The sequence below is a fragment of the Solea solea genome, chromosome 2 (genome assembly GCF_958295425.1).
Source record: "Solea solea chromosome 2, fSolSol10.1, whole genome shotgun sequence".
Taxonomy (NCBI): Eukaryota; Metazoa; Chordata; class Actinopteri; order Pleuronectiformes; family Soleidae; genus Solea; species Solea solea.
The window spans coordinates 27185650-27197733 of NC_081135.1; the positions used below are offsets into that span (position 1 = coordinate 27185650).

The 12084-nt window shown below is 40.5% G+C and overlaps 1 protein-coding gene across 3 annotated transcripts in view; it reads right to left on the reverse strand.

Moving 5' to 3' along the window:
• Positions 1 to 12018, reverse strand: part of lrp2a (low density lipoprotein receptor-related protein 2a) — a 45032-nt gene extending 33014 nt beyond the window's left edge. For 2 of the 3 annotated variants that reach the window (XM_058616433.1, XM_058616434.1), the window contains exons 1-14: positions 11873 to 12018; positions 6479 to 6586; positions 6182 to 6304; positions 5828 to 5944; positions 5311 to 5421; positions 5081 to 5194; positions 4821 to 4937; positions 3928 to 4071; positions 3714 to 3833; positions 3470 to 3598; positions 2916 to 3085; positions 1102 to 1325; positions 430 to 636; positions 108 to 310 (exon numbers count right to left, since the gene is read on the reverse strand). In XM_058616433.1, coding sequence (XP_058472416.1) covers positions 108 to 310; positions 430 to 636; positions 1102 to 1325; positions 2916 to 3085; positions 3470 to 3598; positions 3714 to 3833; positions 3928 to 4071; positions 4821 to 4937; positions 5081 to 5194; positions 5311 to 5421; positions 5828 to 5944; positions 6182 to 6304; positions 6479 to 6586; positions 11873 to 11936 — 1951 coding nt within the window. In that variant the 5' untranslated portion in view covers positions 11937 to 12018. The remainder of the gene's footprint in view (positions 1 to 107; positions 311 to 429; positions 637 to 1101; positions 1326 to 2915; positions 3086 to 3469; positions 3599 to 3713; positions 3834 to 3927; positions 4072 to 4820; positions 4938 to 5080; positions 5195 to 5310; positions 5422 to 5827; positions 5945 to 6181; positions 6305 to 6478; positions 6587 to 11872) is intronic. The other variant, XM_058616435.1, reaches the window with a different exon arrangement.
• Between the last annotated feature and the right edge of the window lie 66 nt (positions 12019 to 12084).

A 12084-nucleotide genomic window follows, 5' to 3' on the forward strand; every position in this document is an offset into this window, starting at 1 on the left:
GGAGACAAAACAAAAAATTGCAAGTTAATGATAATAAGATGTGCTACTACAACAAAAATGAGAATTATGAGATATGTGAGCTGAGTCAGAACCACTCTGGTGCTTACCGTGTGGTTGTTTTAGCTGATGTATCACTGCTACGCCGTGTGGAGTCTGAGCCGTAGTGTAAACCACCTGAGGACTGGTGTCAGTGAACTTGTTGGCTTTCATCACAGCCATCTTGGTCCAGTCCGTGAAATAGACCGTGTGCTCAAACAGACTGATGCTGAATGGGTGTGGGATAACAGCACCTCCATGGACCACTGTTTTTCTATTTTTGAAAAATCGTTGACAACATTGATTAATTAGGACATGAATGCATTGGTCACTCTAGACATTTCTGTAGCCAATGAATACACATTTAAGAGGAATAACAAATGTTATATTCACCTGTGGAGGCCATCATAAGTTGCTGTTTCAATGTAGTCATAGCGACTGTCAACCCAGTAGATGCGCTTGGCCTCGATGTCCAGTGTGACACCAGCTGGCCAGCCCAGTTTAGTCCTAATGATCCCATATCGGTTGGTACCATCCATGAAAGCCCGCTCCAGGCCTGGCTGTCCATTCATTGCCTCCCAGTCTGAGAAGAACATGTACCTGTTAAAGGAGGGGAAATATAATATAATATAACATGATATGATATAATATAATATAATATAATATAATATAATATAATATAATATAATATAATATAACACAATATAATATAATATAATATAATATAATAAAAAACAGGAGACTTTCCCTTTAAATCGTGTCCACAGCAGTACATTATGTCCCCAGTTGGATGGTTCGGTATTTCATTAAAAAGCTGTACACTAATTTACAGTTAGCAATTAATCTGTAGCCACCACCACCATCCTCCCTCCTTGAACTAAACTATTGGATTACAATGAGGGTCATCACTTACATTGCTCCTCACTAATCCACCCAGGGCAATCTCCTAATCTCAAGCACACACACACCCCATTATTCCATGCCAGTGGAGCATGTCAGATACAGTATGTGGGGATTGGGAATGGTTGGATAAGTGAATGTATGGAAACTGGGATATGAGCTTACCCGACAGTGGGGTCCACGGCCAGTCCTCTCGGGTTTCCGAGGTTTTCAGTGATGAGTGTAACCCGGTTAGCTCCATCAAAGTCCACCATGTCAATTCTGTTGACGCTGGCCTCCACCACATACAGTTTGTTGTTCACCCAATCCACAGCCAAGTTCTCAGGGTAGTCAACTGATACGTTCAACACCACCTGCATGTTGGAACCGTCCATATCCACAGAAAACACCTGCAGACAAAAGACACCATTGATGTCAGGAAATGAGTGATCATGGTTTCCAAAAATTAAGGAAAAATATCAACGTATATGTTCTGAAGTGTATACTAACACCATACTCAGATACTCTACGTGTCAGTGCATTGAAAGTGCTTTAATTGCACCTCTGTCTATAAATACAGTATATAACTTCTTACATCAATTTTATTGAAAGTAATTAGGACAAATCTACAGACATTGCTTGTTGTGAAAATGAAGAGCAAATGGGGCTAATTATTGGCCTCAGCAGTGGGAGTAAGACAAAGCAAGTGAGTATCTTTTAAAAGATAAAGATAAAAAACAAAATTCCCTCTTTGCACATCAGTGTGTTCTTACTAAACAAGTGGGTCAGAAACATTAAATTGGAATGTAGTACAAAAAACCCCTCTAATACTGAAGATGTCTGAAATTGCCATATTTTAACTGTGAAATCAATTATTACACAGAGCATGGACCCCAGAATTTGTACCCTATTAGATAAACTGACATTGCTTTACGAGGACAGCTTTTTGCAGCCAGTATGGAAATAAAAATGCTTTCACTCTACACATGGATGTGGATGTAAATGTAAACCCACTCTTGTTGTTATATTTTATTACATCTGCTAAGTGTGTTTCTGCAACAACTGACTAACAACATTAACAATGACTATGTTCAGTTTCCTAGTAAGACATGTCACAGTTTGCCAGCATACACAATACTGGACCGCCCTGACATTGAAGTAGAAGGATTAATTCACCCATCATTCATTTAATCATACACACCCATGCTTTTCTTAACGTGACATGTCTGCAGTAAAAGAGTAAAATAATGGTTCTAGATTCTCCAGGTAAAAAGCTTGGCACCACACAGCTGGTTAAGGGAAACTGCTCTTAGCAGCTCTGCTTCTTTTGAAATAAAATCCAGATGACTGAAAAGCAGGATTTTCAACTGACCTGTTTAAGGAGAAACTGAAGATGTGATAGCTTAACCTTTCAGGTGCATTCACATGCCCTGTTTGTACTCGCTCCATTTCTAATTGGACAGGCTGCTGCAGAGGTGGCTAATGCACACACACACACACAGGGGACCAGTCGGAGATGTGCCTAGTCTTTCAGCTCAGTGGCTGCAAATTAACTATCAAGGAGCCAAGCATTGGCTGAACAAAGACTTTTTTTAGATGGCCAAAGAATGCAAATTGATGTACAGTGCTGCTGAAAATAAATACAGCATGATTACTGCGAACATGATCAAGTTACAAAAATTGCACTCTGGTATGTGAAAATCATACTAGCATATCAGACAGGTTTCAAGATTAGGCCATTTGGATTCCATTCCTCATCTACTTTCCCCTTCATTATGGCTCAGCCCAGAGAGAGCCAACAACCATCCCATTATTATAGTATCAACATTGCTGATATTCTACAGGATAATGGCAAGAATTAAGTCCAGTCTTACTCAAGCATTTACTCAAATAAGGCACTGGTACCCTTAGAATGTTATAATACTGTGCAGATATTTATGCAAGGTAATTGCCTTTGACAGACAGTAGTAATAAGGTTGGTTATAAAAAGGGTTATTTACCTTATTCTGAATGGTATCAGTCCAGAAGATCCTACGCAGATTATAGTGGAAGTCCACTCCCACTGCAACCCCTCTGTTCAGTGAATGAACCAAAGTGCGCAGGCTGTTGCCATGGGTGTCACCTATTAACAGGTCTCTGCCATTAGAAAATATCAAGGAAGGAACTCCAGCTGCAGAAGAAACAATTAACACAGCTTTTTAGAGGATACAGCGTGAGGGAATCCTTGTCATTCAAATGTTCTGTTGAAAATCAGAACCTTAATTGTATTGTATTGCAAGAGAAGTCATGTACATGCAACTAAAAGATCATTGAGGATTTACAGAATGTAGTCGTCTTTATCATTTCTCAGTCTTTTTTTTTTTATTAAAGCTAAAGACCAAGAGGTCAGCTATGTTCAACAAAGGCAATAGACTCCCTAAAACAACATTCAGTATGCAGCAATGCACCACAAAGAAACGGAGATGCTCACTAGAGCAGTCAGCAAAATAGAAAAGGGGTATCAGAGCAAACCGCGTGTGGAACAAAGTGAACAAACATGTGAAGTGACACTCACTCGAGATGTCAGCTCTACAGTATCTGTGCTGCTCCAGCGTATAGCCGTCTCGACAGCTACACCGATGGGAGCCTATGCGGTCCTCACACAGCTGGTCACACACGCCCCACATCGAACAGTCGTCAAAGTCTAAACGAGGAATAAATACCGATTCATTCATCATCAATTGTTTTAAGAGAAATATAATATAACTGAAGAAACTCTTAACAGCCACTGTTAAGAGTAAAAAGAAAGTAAAATGTACCTATACATGAGCGACTATTGTTGCTGTTGACAACATATCCAGAGGGACATGAACAAGTTCCTCCATCAGGAGAAGCATGGCAGTGATGCTCACAGCTTAGAGAGGCACATCTCCAGATACCTGACCAACACAAAACAAGAAAAGTGAGGAATATACTTCAGGCTCAGATATTCTATGATATTGGATGTTTGCAGCTAATAATGATGGTACTAACTGCAATTGTGACCAGCAGTGTTGTTACTCTCGTCCTCTCCCCCGGGACAGTGAGCCGTCCCGTCACACAGCTGATCCATGGGGATGCACAGGCCAGAGGACGGACACGGCCATTCCCCTGGGTAACACTCCCTGGCCACATTATCTGCAAATAAAACCAACTTGTCACCGTTGTCTGAGAAGGCTCACAGATAAAAGGGGAAACAAAGGAAGACGCACTGGGGACTACAGTTTTTACACTCGCTTGGCATTAGTTAATTGGCATTTATTACTCGCTTTTAGTTTATTTTACTGATTAAAGTTTTAGTGATTTGATGTTTTTACAACCAGTAACTATTGTCATACAGAATATGTGATAACTGTTTCATCTGGGTTTTGCCTGTAATGTGAACGGACCAGAAGAACACTACAGGCACAGTTGAATCATTGACCAAATCACGACACATGTTTCCTTTTAATTAGTTTGTTAAAAAATGAGTTTTACCAAAAGTAAAGTTCTCCTGCGCCATAGAAAAAGAACAAAGCTAAGGACTGCATTTCTTACTAATTTTGGATTTTGCCAGCTTTAAGGGGGTCACATGGGGGCTCAGAGGGCTTCTGCAGCCCATCCTCTAAAAACACACACTCTTCACAGCCTTGTGAAGAAATTCTAAAGCCCTTTGGGGGGGCTGCGCAATCTTGTGCCACAAAGAGGCATTTGAATAGCACACTTAAAGCTACACAGGCACAGTGTCTCTCTTGCTCGAATCAGCCGTGGTGGCTGGAGATGAATCTGGCTCACACAGAGAACTCCAGTTGTAAACCTTTCTGTAAGCCAAATGTCTAATATCGCTGGCCCCAACAGCATAAATGAACTTAACCTATGGTGAGTTTACTGTATCTATGAATCCGTACCACAGCCTTTTTCATCAGCATTGTCCTCGCAATCATCCTCTCCATCACAAAGCCAGATCTGATAGATACAGCGGCCACTGGGGCAGGTGAAGTAGTTACCTCTACATGACGGATATGCTGTAGGAGAAATGGAGAGTATTAATAAACAAAGAAGATCCAAGACTGTGTTATGTTTATCAGGGTGTTGCCATCCTGATAAACATATTTAGGCTGACAATTGGTTTAACAAAAGAGCATACAAATATAGAGAGGCTACATACTGCAGTTTATCTCATCACTTCTGTCTCCACAGTCATCGTCATGGTCACAGACGTAGCGTTGTGGAACACACAATCCATTATGACATGGAAACCAGCCCGTGTTGCAATGCTGTGCTACAGAAAACACAAGAGACACAGACCAAAACAATAATTTAGTGACACTCTCACTTGCAATTACTGCTGTTCCGCCCAACTGAAGGTTGTTTTGACATGTATGACTGGTTTCTTACTGCAATTAGCCTCATCAGAGCCGTCACGGCAGTCAAGTATATGGTCACATCGCTGAGTCCGGTTGTAGCAGGCCCCATTAGCACATCTCAGCTGTGCACACTCAGGGTAATCTGAAAGATTAAACCATCATCAGGGAAATGCTATGCATCCAAATTTGCCTGACAACTGTGTTCTTTTCAGCCTGAGAATGTGGCGAGTTCGGTGAATGGGTAGGATAAAAGATGTCCGATTTAATGCCACCACCATAACAACGGCAGTCACCACAGCACTCTTTATGCAATTGTGAGATTACCACAGTGTGCAGGGCTGTGGTTCTTACCATGTCGGGACAATAATGGCATAGCAGCTGAACTTCAGCTTGACTAATCCACCAAGGAATCTGCAATCAACTTTTGACAACAAGAAGCATATTGTGGCCCTTTCCGTCAGTCAGCGAGCCTCTTAATCTTAACAAATTGATTAAAATGCCACAGGAGCCTCAGATAAAAAAGAGAAACCACCCTGGAGAAAACTTACGGCAGTTTCTCTCATCAGACCCATCTGAGCAGTCCGCCAAATGGTCACACCGATATTCTCCTGGGATGCACGCACCATTACTGCAGCTGAACTGGCCACTGGCACACGTCCGACCAGCTGATGATTTAGCAACACATAGGCAAGACACATCGGTAAAACATGAGTTGGAACAAGTTTGATCTTCTTCAAAATACATAGAAAGTGCACCTTAGTAACTAAATATTTTAGCCTCAAAAACATTCAACATGTCAAAACTCACGTCTTCATTCAAGATTATAATTTAGAATACTACAGTTTCATTTACAACCAGTACATCAACCCATATAAAATGCTGATGTTGTAAAATATACTCACGACAGTGTTGCCTCTCATCTGAACCATCCTCACAGTCTTCCTCATCATCACAAACCCACACATCTGGGATACACTCACCATCACTCAAGCACTGGAAATGGCTTTCATCACATGTTACCGGAGCTGTGGGAATACAGACAGAGCAGCTCATTTTTTAGAACAGTTACACATTAGCTACTGTATTTATTTTTCATTTAAATATGATAAAACATGATGGGTGCACTGTTAAACTAAGGTTCAACTAAAGAGAAGCATCTTTTATTTCTCTAACAATATTTCTGGTTTTTAGAAACTCACCGCAGTCGTATTCATCAGAGTCATCCACACAGTCTGATGTCCCGTCACAGTGCCAGGCACCTGGGATACATCGGCCTGACCCACAGTGAAACTGCCCCAGTTCACATCCTACACACAGTTATCATTCTTCAGTTAAACAATTCCAGTTATGTGTGTTTTGCCATTTTAGCTCTGATGAAATCATCAAATTTAAACTCTGTGTTCCCCCTTTATTCAGAAATTATGATCAGTTCTTAAATGCTTCGTGTCTATTAATAGAAAAACATGGCATAAGAGGGCAGGGATGGCTTGCACTGATGATGAAGCATGCTGTTAATACCATTGACAAGCCTTGGAGACAAGCGTGCCAGCCATCCTCCCGACAATTACACAACCTTCACTGCACTCATCCTGAGCCTCCTTTTGATGTTTCTCACTGAGTGGCATCTGTAGAGATAAGGTGCTACCACTCTACCTTCCCTGACATTTTCCAGGGGAGATTGATTCAGGCAGCATAGTTTAGTGGCAGAGCACTCCATCAGACCCGTCCAAAATGGAATGTGTAATTCTGATTGTCTCTCCGACAGCCTGATATATGGTGCATGCTGTTTCTGTCTAGTCTGAAACATAATTGAAATTAATAGTGGTACTGGGTGGTACCACAACCATTTCAACCCAAATTCTTCATGAGAGGAGCTGTGAGGTGGTGATTGGTGGTGTATGTTTGGGGTTGGTGGTCTATGTGTGTCCTGCCTTATCAAATCACCACAGATAACAGACCATAAAAATGATGAAATCAGATACTGCATTAGCCATTTTCTATCTCAGTAATTCCTCTTTCATGCCTTAAAGCAGGGGTCACCAACCTTTTTGAGACCGAGAGCTACCTGAAGGGTAGAGAATAATATGGAGGGCTACCATATTAACATTTTATGCAATTTACCATTTAAATGATGAATATTATGCATTTAATTGCATACACATTAAATCCAGTGCTTACTCCTAATGATTATCACAGTTTTTATAAACAATATCAGGACATTTTACTCAGTGATCATTTGGATACATGCAAGTGAGGTGAAGTGAAATGAGCCCACGGGCACCTCGCTGGCTGCTTGCGGGCTACCAAGTGCCCGCGGGCACCACGTTGGTGACCACTGCCTTAAAGCTACCTGAAATTATAATGACATGTTGTCCTACATGTGCTTTTGCCTGAGTAACTCTGAGTAAAAAAAGTTACAAAATAAAGCCGTAAAAAATGTTGTGCCTTCAATCCAACAGTCAGTTCAGAGTCATGGGTTTATCCTCTATTTAATGCACCCACAGCAGCAAGTGTTACCACTATAAAAGTCTTGCTTATGCTCTAATCAAGAAGTGTAGGTCAATTAAAACCAAACTGCTTTACAACCAGCCCAGCAAAACAGGCTGAATGTTTAACTCCTACAGCAGCTATCCGGGAAGCAAACTGTTTTTCCTACTCAGTTTACTAATGATTAAATTGCCCACAATCAGCTCAAAGAAAACCTTTGTTGCAAAGCAGTGATCCCAGAGGTTTCAGCATCATCTATAGCAAAGCCATTGGGATAAGTGTAGATACAGTGCAGTACAATGGCTAGGAATTGTTGTATTAAAGAAAAATACATTATTTAATAATGGTGATTTAATTCAATTTAAGGATTACATGACACTATTTTACACATCTCAAAAAAGAGAAGATCATTTTTAAAATAAAAGTAAATGAACAAAATGTAGAAATCTGGTTTTGAAAATATCATGTATAAAATGTGTTTGGCCGCCTTTCATTCAGCTGTTGAGGTGTCATGTATTCTTAGGGGAAACAAGTCTGCTGGCTTTCAAATGCAGCAAGTATTTCCTGACAGCATTACCTCTGGGAAAGGTGACAGATACACTGAAGCTGAACCTTTCAGGATCTTGTGTGTGGGTTCTTCTTACATTCTGACGACAGCTTCTGTAACTGTTCCTTAATCCTCAAATGTCTTTGTTGTATCCTGAAAAACCTGCCGTTATTCTTTATTTGACATTATTTAAATATTTTGTATTGTATTAGTTCAGTATTTTGTGATTTATTTAAGCTTTATTTTTCTTCTCTAATTAGCAACTTAAACCCTCAGCAGGACAGGGCACCGCACTATCCATGCAGGAAGATAAGGACGCCCTACTATTGCTCAACAAAGAAGAGCAGTAGAGGAATTTTCATTAGAATGAAACCCCCCAAATGCCTTAAACCCCACTGTGAAATTACAATGGTACAAAAGAGGTGCCAGCAGGGCTGCAAACTCATAACTGGAAGTGTCACCATAAAAGTGCCACTTTGGAGATGGACAGGAGAAAGCAGAGTTACAGTAAGTCTTACTAACTGTGATAAGGTTAAAGTAAAGTGAAACATAAGCTCCTCTCACACGGCCACCCATTAAGAAAACTGTGTTCTAGTACTGTCACTCTCTTTTCTTATCACGTGAGGGGAGCCTGAAAGATGTCGTCAAGCTTTCATCAGTATCGTCTTGTTTTAGTGCAGCTTTCTACACTCGCTGAATGTGTGTGGAGAAAAGTGGTAAAAACAGCCACTGGCAGCATGAAACGTTGGACCTGTCCATGCTGTCAGAGCGAAGTGCTGCTGTCCGTTTCATATGGAAATCAATGCAGCAGAATGCAGTCAATTGCCAAACAAGTGACTTTGGCTCTTACTGCTACACACAAAACAGTGAAAAGCAGAGGGGGATTTGGCAGCACCATGGGAGCACAGGGAAGAAGTAAACATGGTGTGGAATAAAGCTTTGGTCTGGATGAAACTGAAGAATATTCAACATGATTTTTGGTTTGAGCCTTTTAAAAAAAATCACAAGGGAAATTAATCAACAAATTAAGATGTGGCAGAGCAGGACGTGTCACAGGCAATGGACAACTTATTTTTCCTCTGTATAGTGGGCCATGGCTCAGCAGCTGTTAGTCAATGGCTAGAATCCATCCCCAACGTCTGTAACCTAGACTGAGGGGGCTGCAGGAAAAGAAAGGATTTGCTCCTGATTGCTGCCAACTGCATTCTTGTTTCTAATGCTGTGTTACTGTTGCACAAGGATTTAGGCTCCTACACTGGAAAGAGGTGTAAGGTTTAGCATGCACATGCTGGCAAGTTCATGTGTCTTGAAATTTTGAACACACCGTTTTTACTCAATGTCATATTAAGAGATTCAAATTGACAGGAGTAAATAAGATCAAGACGGACTTGCTACACACACCTGACTGTAATACAAGAACATACTTACATTACTAAATAGACTGTCTCTTTATAAGGCTTAATCAATTAGTCATCAACTACTAATTACCACTAACTATTACTTAAGCACCTTTAAAAACCTCTAAAAACGAAAAATTCTGTTTCTTAAATGTTAAATGTAGTAAACGCCATATTGTGGGTAAACGAGGCATTTAAAGACATTATCATTTCGTGGGTGGAGTGGCTCATTGGTTAAGACCGGTACCCTGTGTGCAAAAGCCATTGTAGTCGCAAGTTCAACTCCACCCCTGGCTGATTGTACTAAAGTCACTTTGGATAAAAGTGTCTGCTAAATGACAGGTAATGTAATGTAAAAAGGTTTGGGAACCAGTAATGGATGTTTTCACCACTTTCTGATTTACATACTAACTTATCAATCAATTGAGAAAATGACTGACACATTCATACATAATGTAAATAATTCCAAGTCGAAGCCATCTCTGTGGTTAATGAGTCTGTTGCACATGTTTGTCGAGTGACAAGCTAATTTTTAACATCATTTAAGTACTTAAGAATCAATGGACAAATATTAATAGCGAAAACAACACACTCCACTGACAAAACATGTTTAGGAACAGCAGAAATGGCAGAGCTTAGTTAATAAACCACCACCGTGAAATCCCCCCATCGTGTCACATCAGCTATTATTGCCACTGTAAGCAGTCTGTAGCAGTTTCAACGCTCAGGCCTGGATAATGTGTTACAGGAACTTGTGGGAGAAACAATGATCAAACTTGGGGATATTTGTGGAGGATCAGGAGGAGATTAGAGAATGCACCCAGTCCCCTTATAGTAAAACTACTTAAGTAAACCATGAGTAATCTTACTGGTATTTTCTAACTTTATTCACACGTCACTAAAAGCTTCAAAGATCAAATAATACTCTTCTATTGTAATGTTTACTGCACCCATGTATCATTTAAAAATATATATTTTTAAGTGGGCTATAATCATAATCTTAACCTTATCTGTTAATATCCACAAAACTGTGCTAATAATTAACATGAACATGCTGACAAAGTCATTTCAGTTGTCATCAGCAAATTTCAGGTTCAAGTACCGAGACTGCTGTGATTGAAAGGAAATGACAAAGGGTATTTTTTCAGATACCAGTCTAGGGTCAGCACAGTTATTGGCATGTAGACTTCTTTTTTTTTTTTTTGCGTGTCTGCTACCAAGTGAGGAAATGGGCTCAGGATGTTTCATATCAAACAAATAAATAAAAAACAAAGCTGTAGTTGTGATCTTACTCTTACTAAAGTTTTTTTTTCTCAGCTCCAAACTGCTACTTAGGTAGAAATGGTTCCATTCTGCAGCACCTGCAGTGTAATTAGTTGCTTGATTCACACTAAGGAGCTTACGTACTAAGGGTTGAGCAAAAAGAAAGCAGATTACATTTGAGAAGTAGGACCCAACTGAGACAGAGAGAGACAAACATGTTGCGTATAAAGAGCAGCGTATGAGCATTTTGACGGTCACTGCCAGCACATTGGAGAACTAAGTTCATCCACGAGCTGCAATCTGTTCGAATTAGTGTTTTTCCGGTGTGAAATCTGCTCTGCTGAATGAGATTTGTACCAGTAGCTCTCAGTCCTCACAGATTGTCTGTAAGTCACATGCTCTTTTCTGTTACCTAGCAACAGTAAAGCCCAGGCAAAAGTTCCTCAAGAGAACTTCCAATCTGTCTGAGAAAGGCTTTGTGTCTAACCTTTAAAGCAATACTATGTTGTAAAACGTTGAGCTCTACAGCCAGAATTTCTTCAACTAGTGGCCACAACAAAATGGATAGGTGATATCATGCAGCTCCATTCAAAAGGAGGCTTTCTGGAGCCTCACCAATGTTGTTTTCGTAGGCTTCGTTCAGTTTAGCATCTTCAGTCCTCATCAAAACTTACACAATCCTCATTACTTGGATACTTTTTCTTTGCTTTGACACAAAAGGCATTTTAATGAAACTCAACCACAAAAAGTGGCTTGTTTTGATTAAGCAACAAGTGCATTGGGGGTGAATTACTGGCAGCTCAACAACTCTGCCTTGCCTCAATGAATCATGTAACTGACAGAAGAAAATGAGAAAAATAAAAGACACATATAAAAAAAAAAAAAGCCAAAGTACTTACCCTCAGAATGGCACCATCTCACACAGCACATGAAGATGAGGTTAAATAGCAATGCTCTCCACATTCTGGCTGGTCCGTCCAGCTCTGCTGTGCAGATGGAAGAGCTGTGGAGGACTGGGCATGGGATGCTGTTGCTTTCCTCTGTCTTTCTTGTCCCTCTAGTTGATGAAAAGGGGCGTGCACAAAGGCCAGGAGAGCCGCTCCCCCAACCC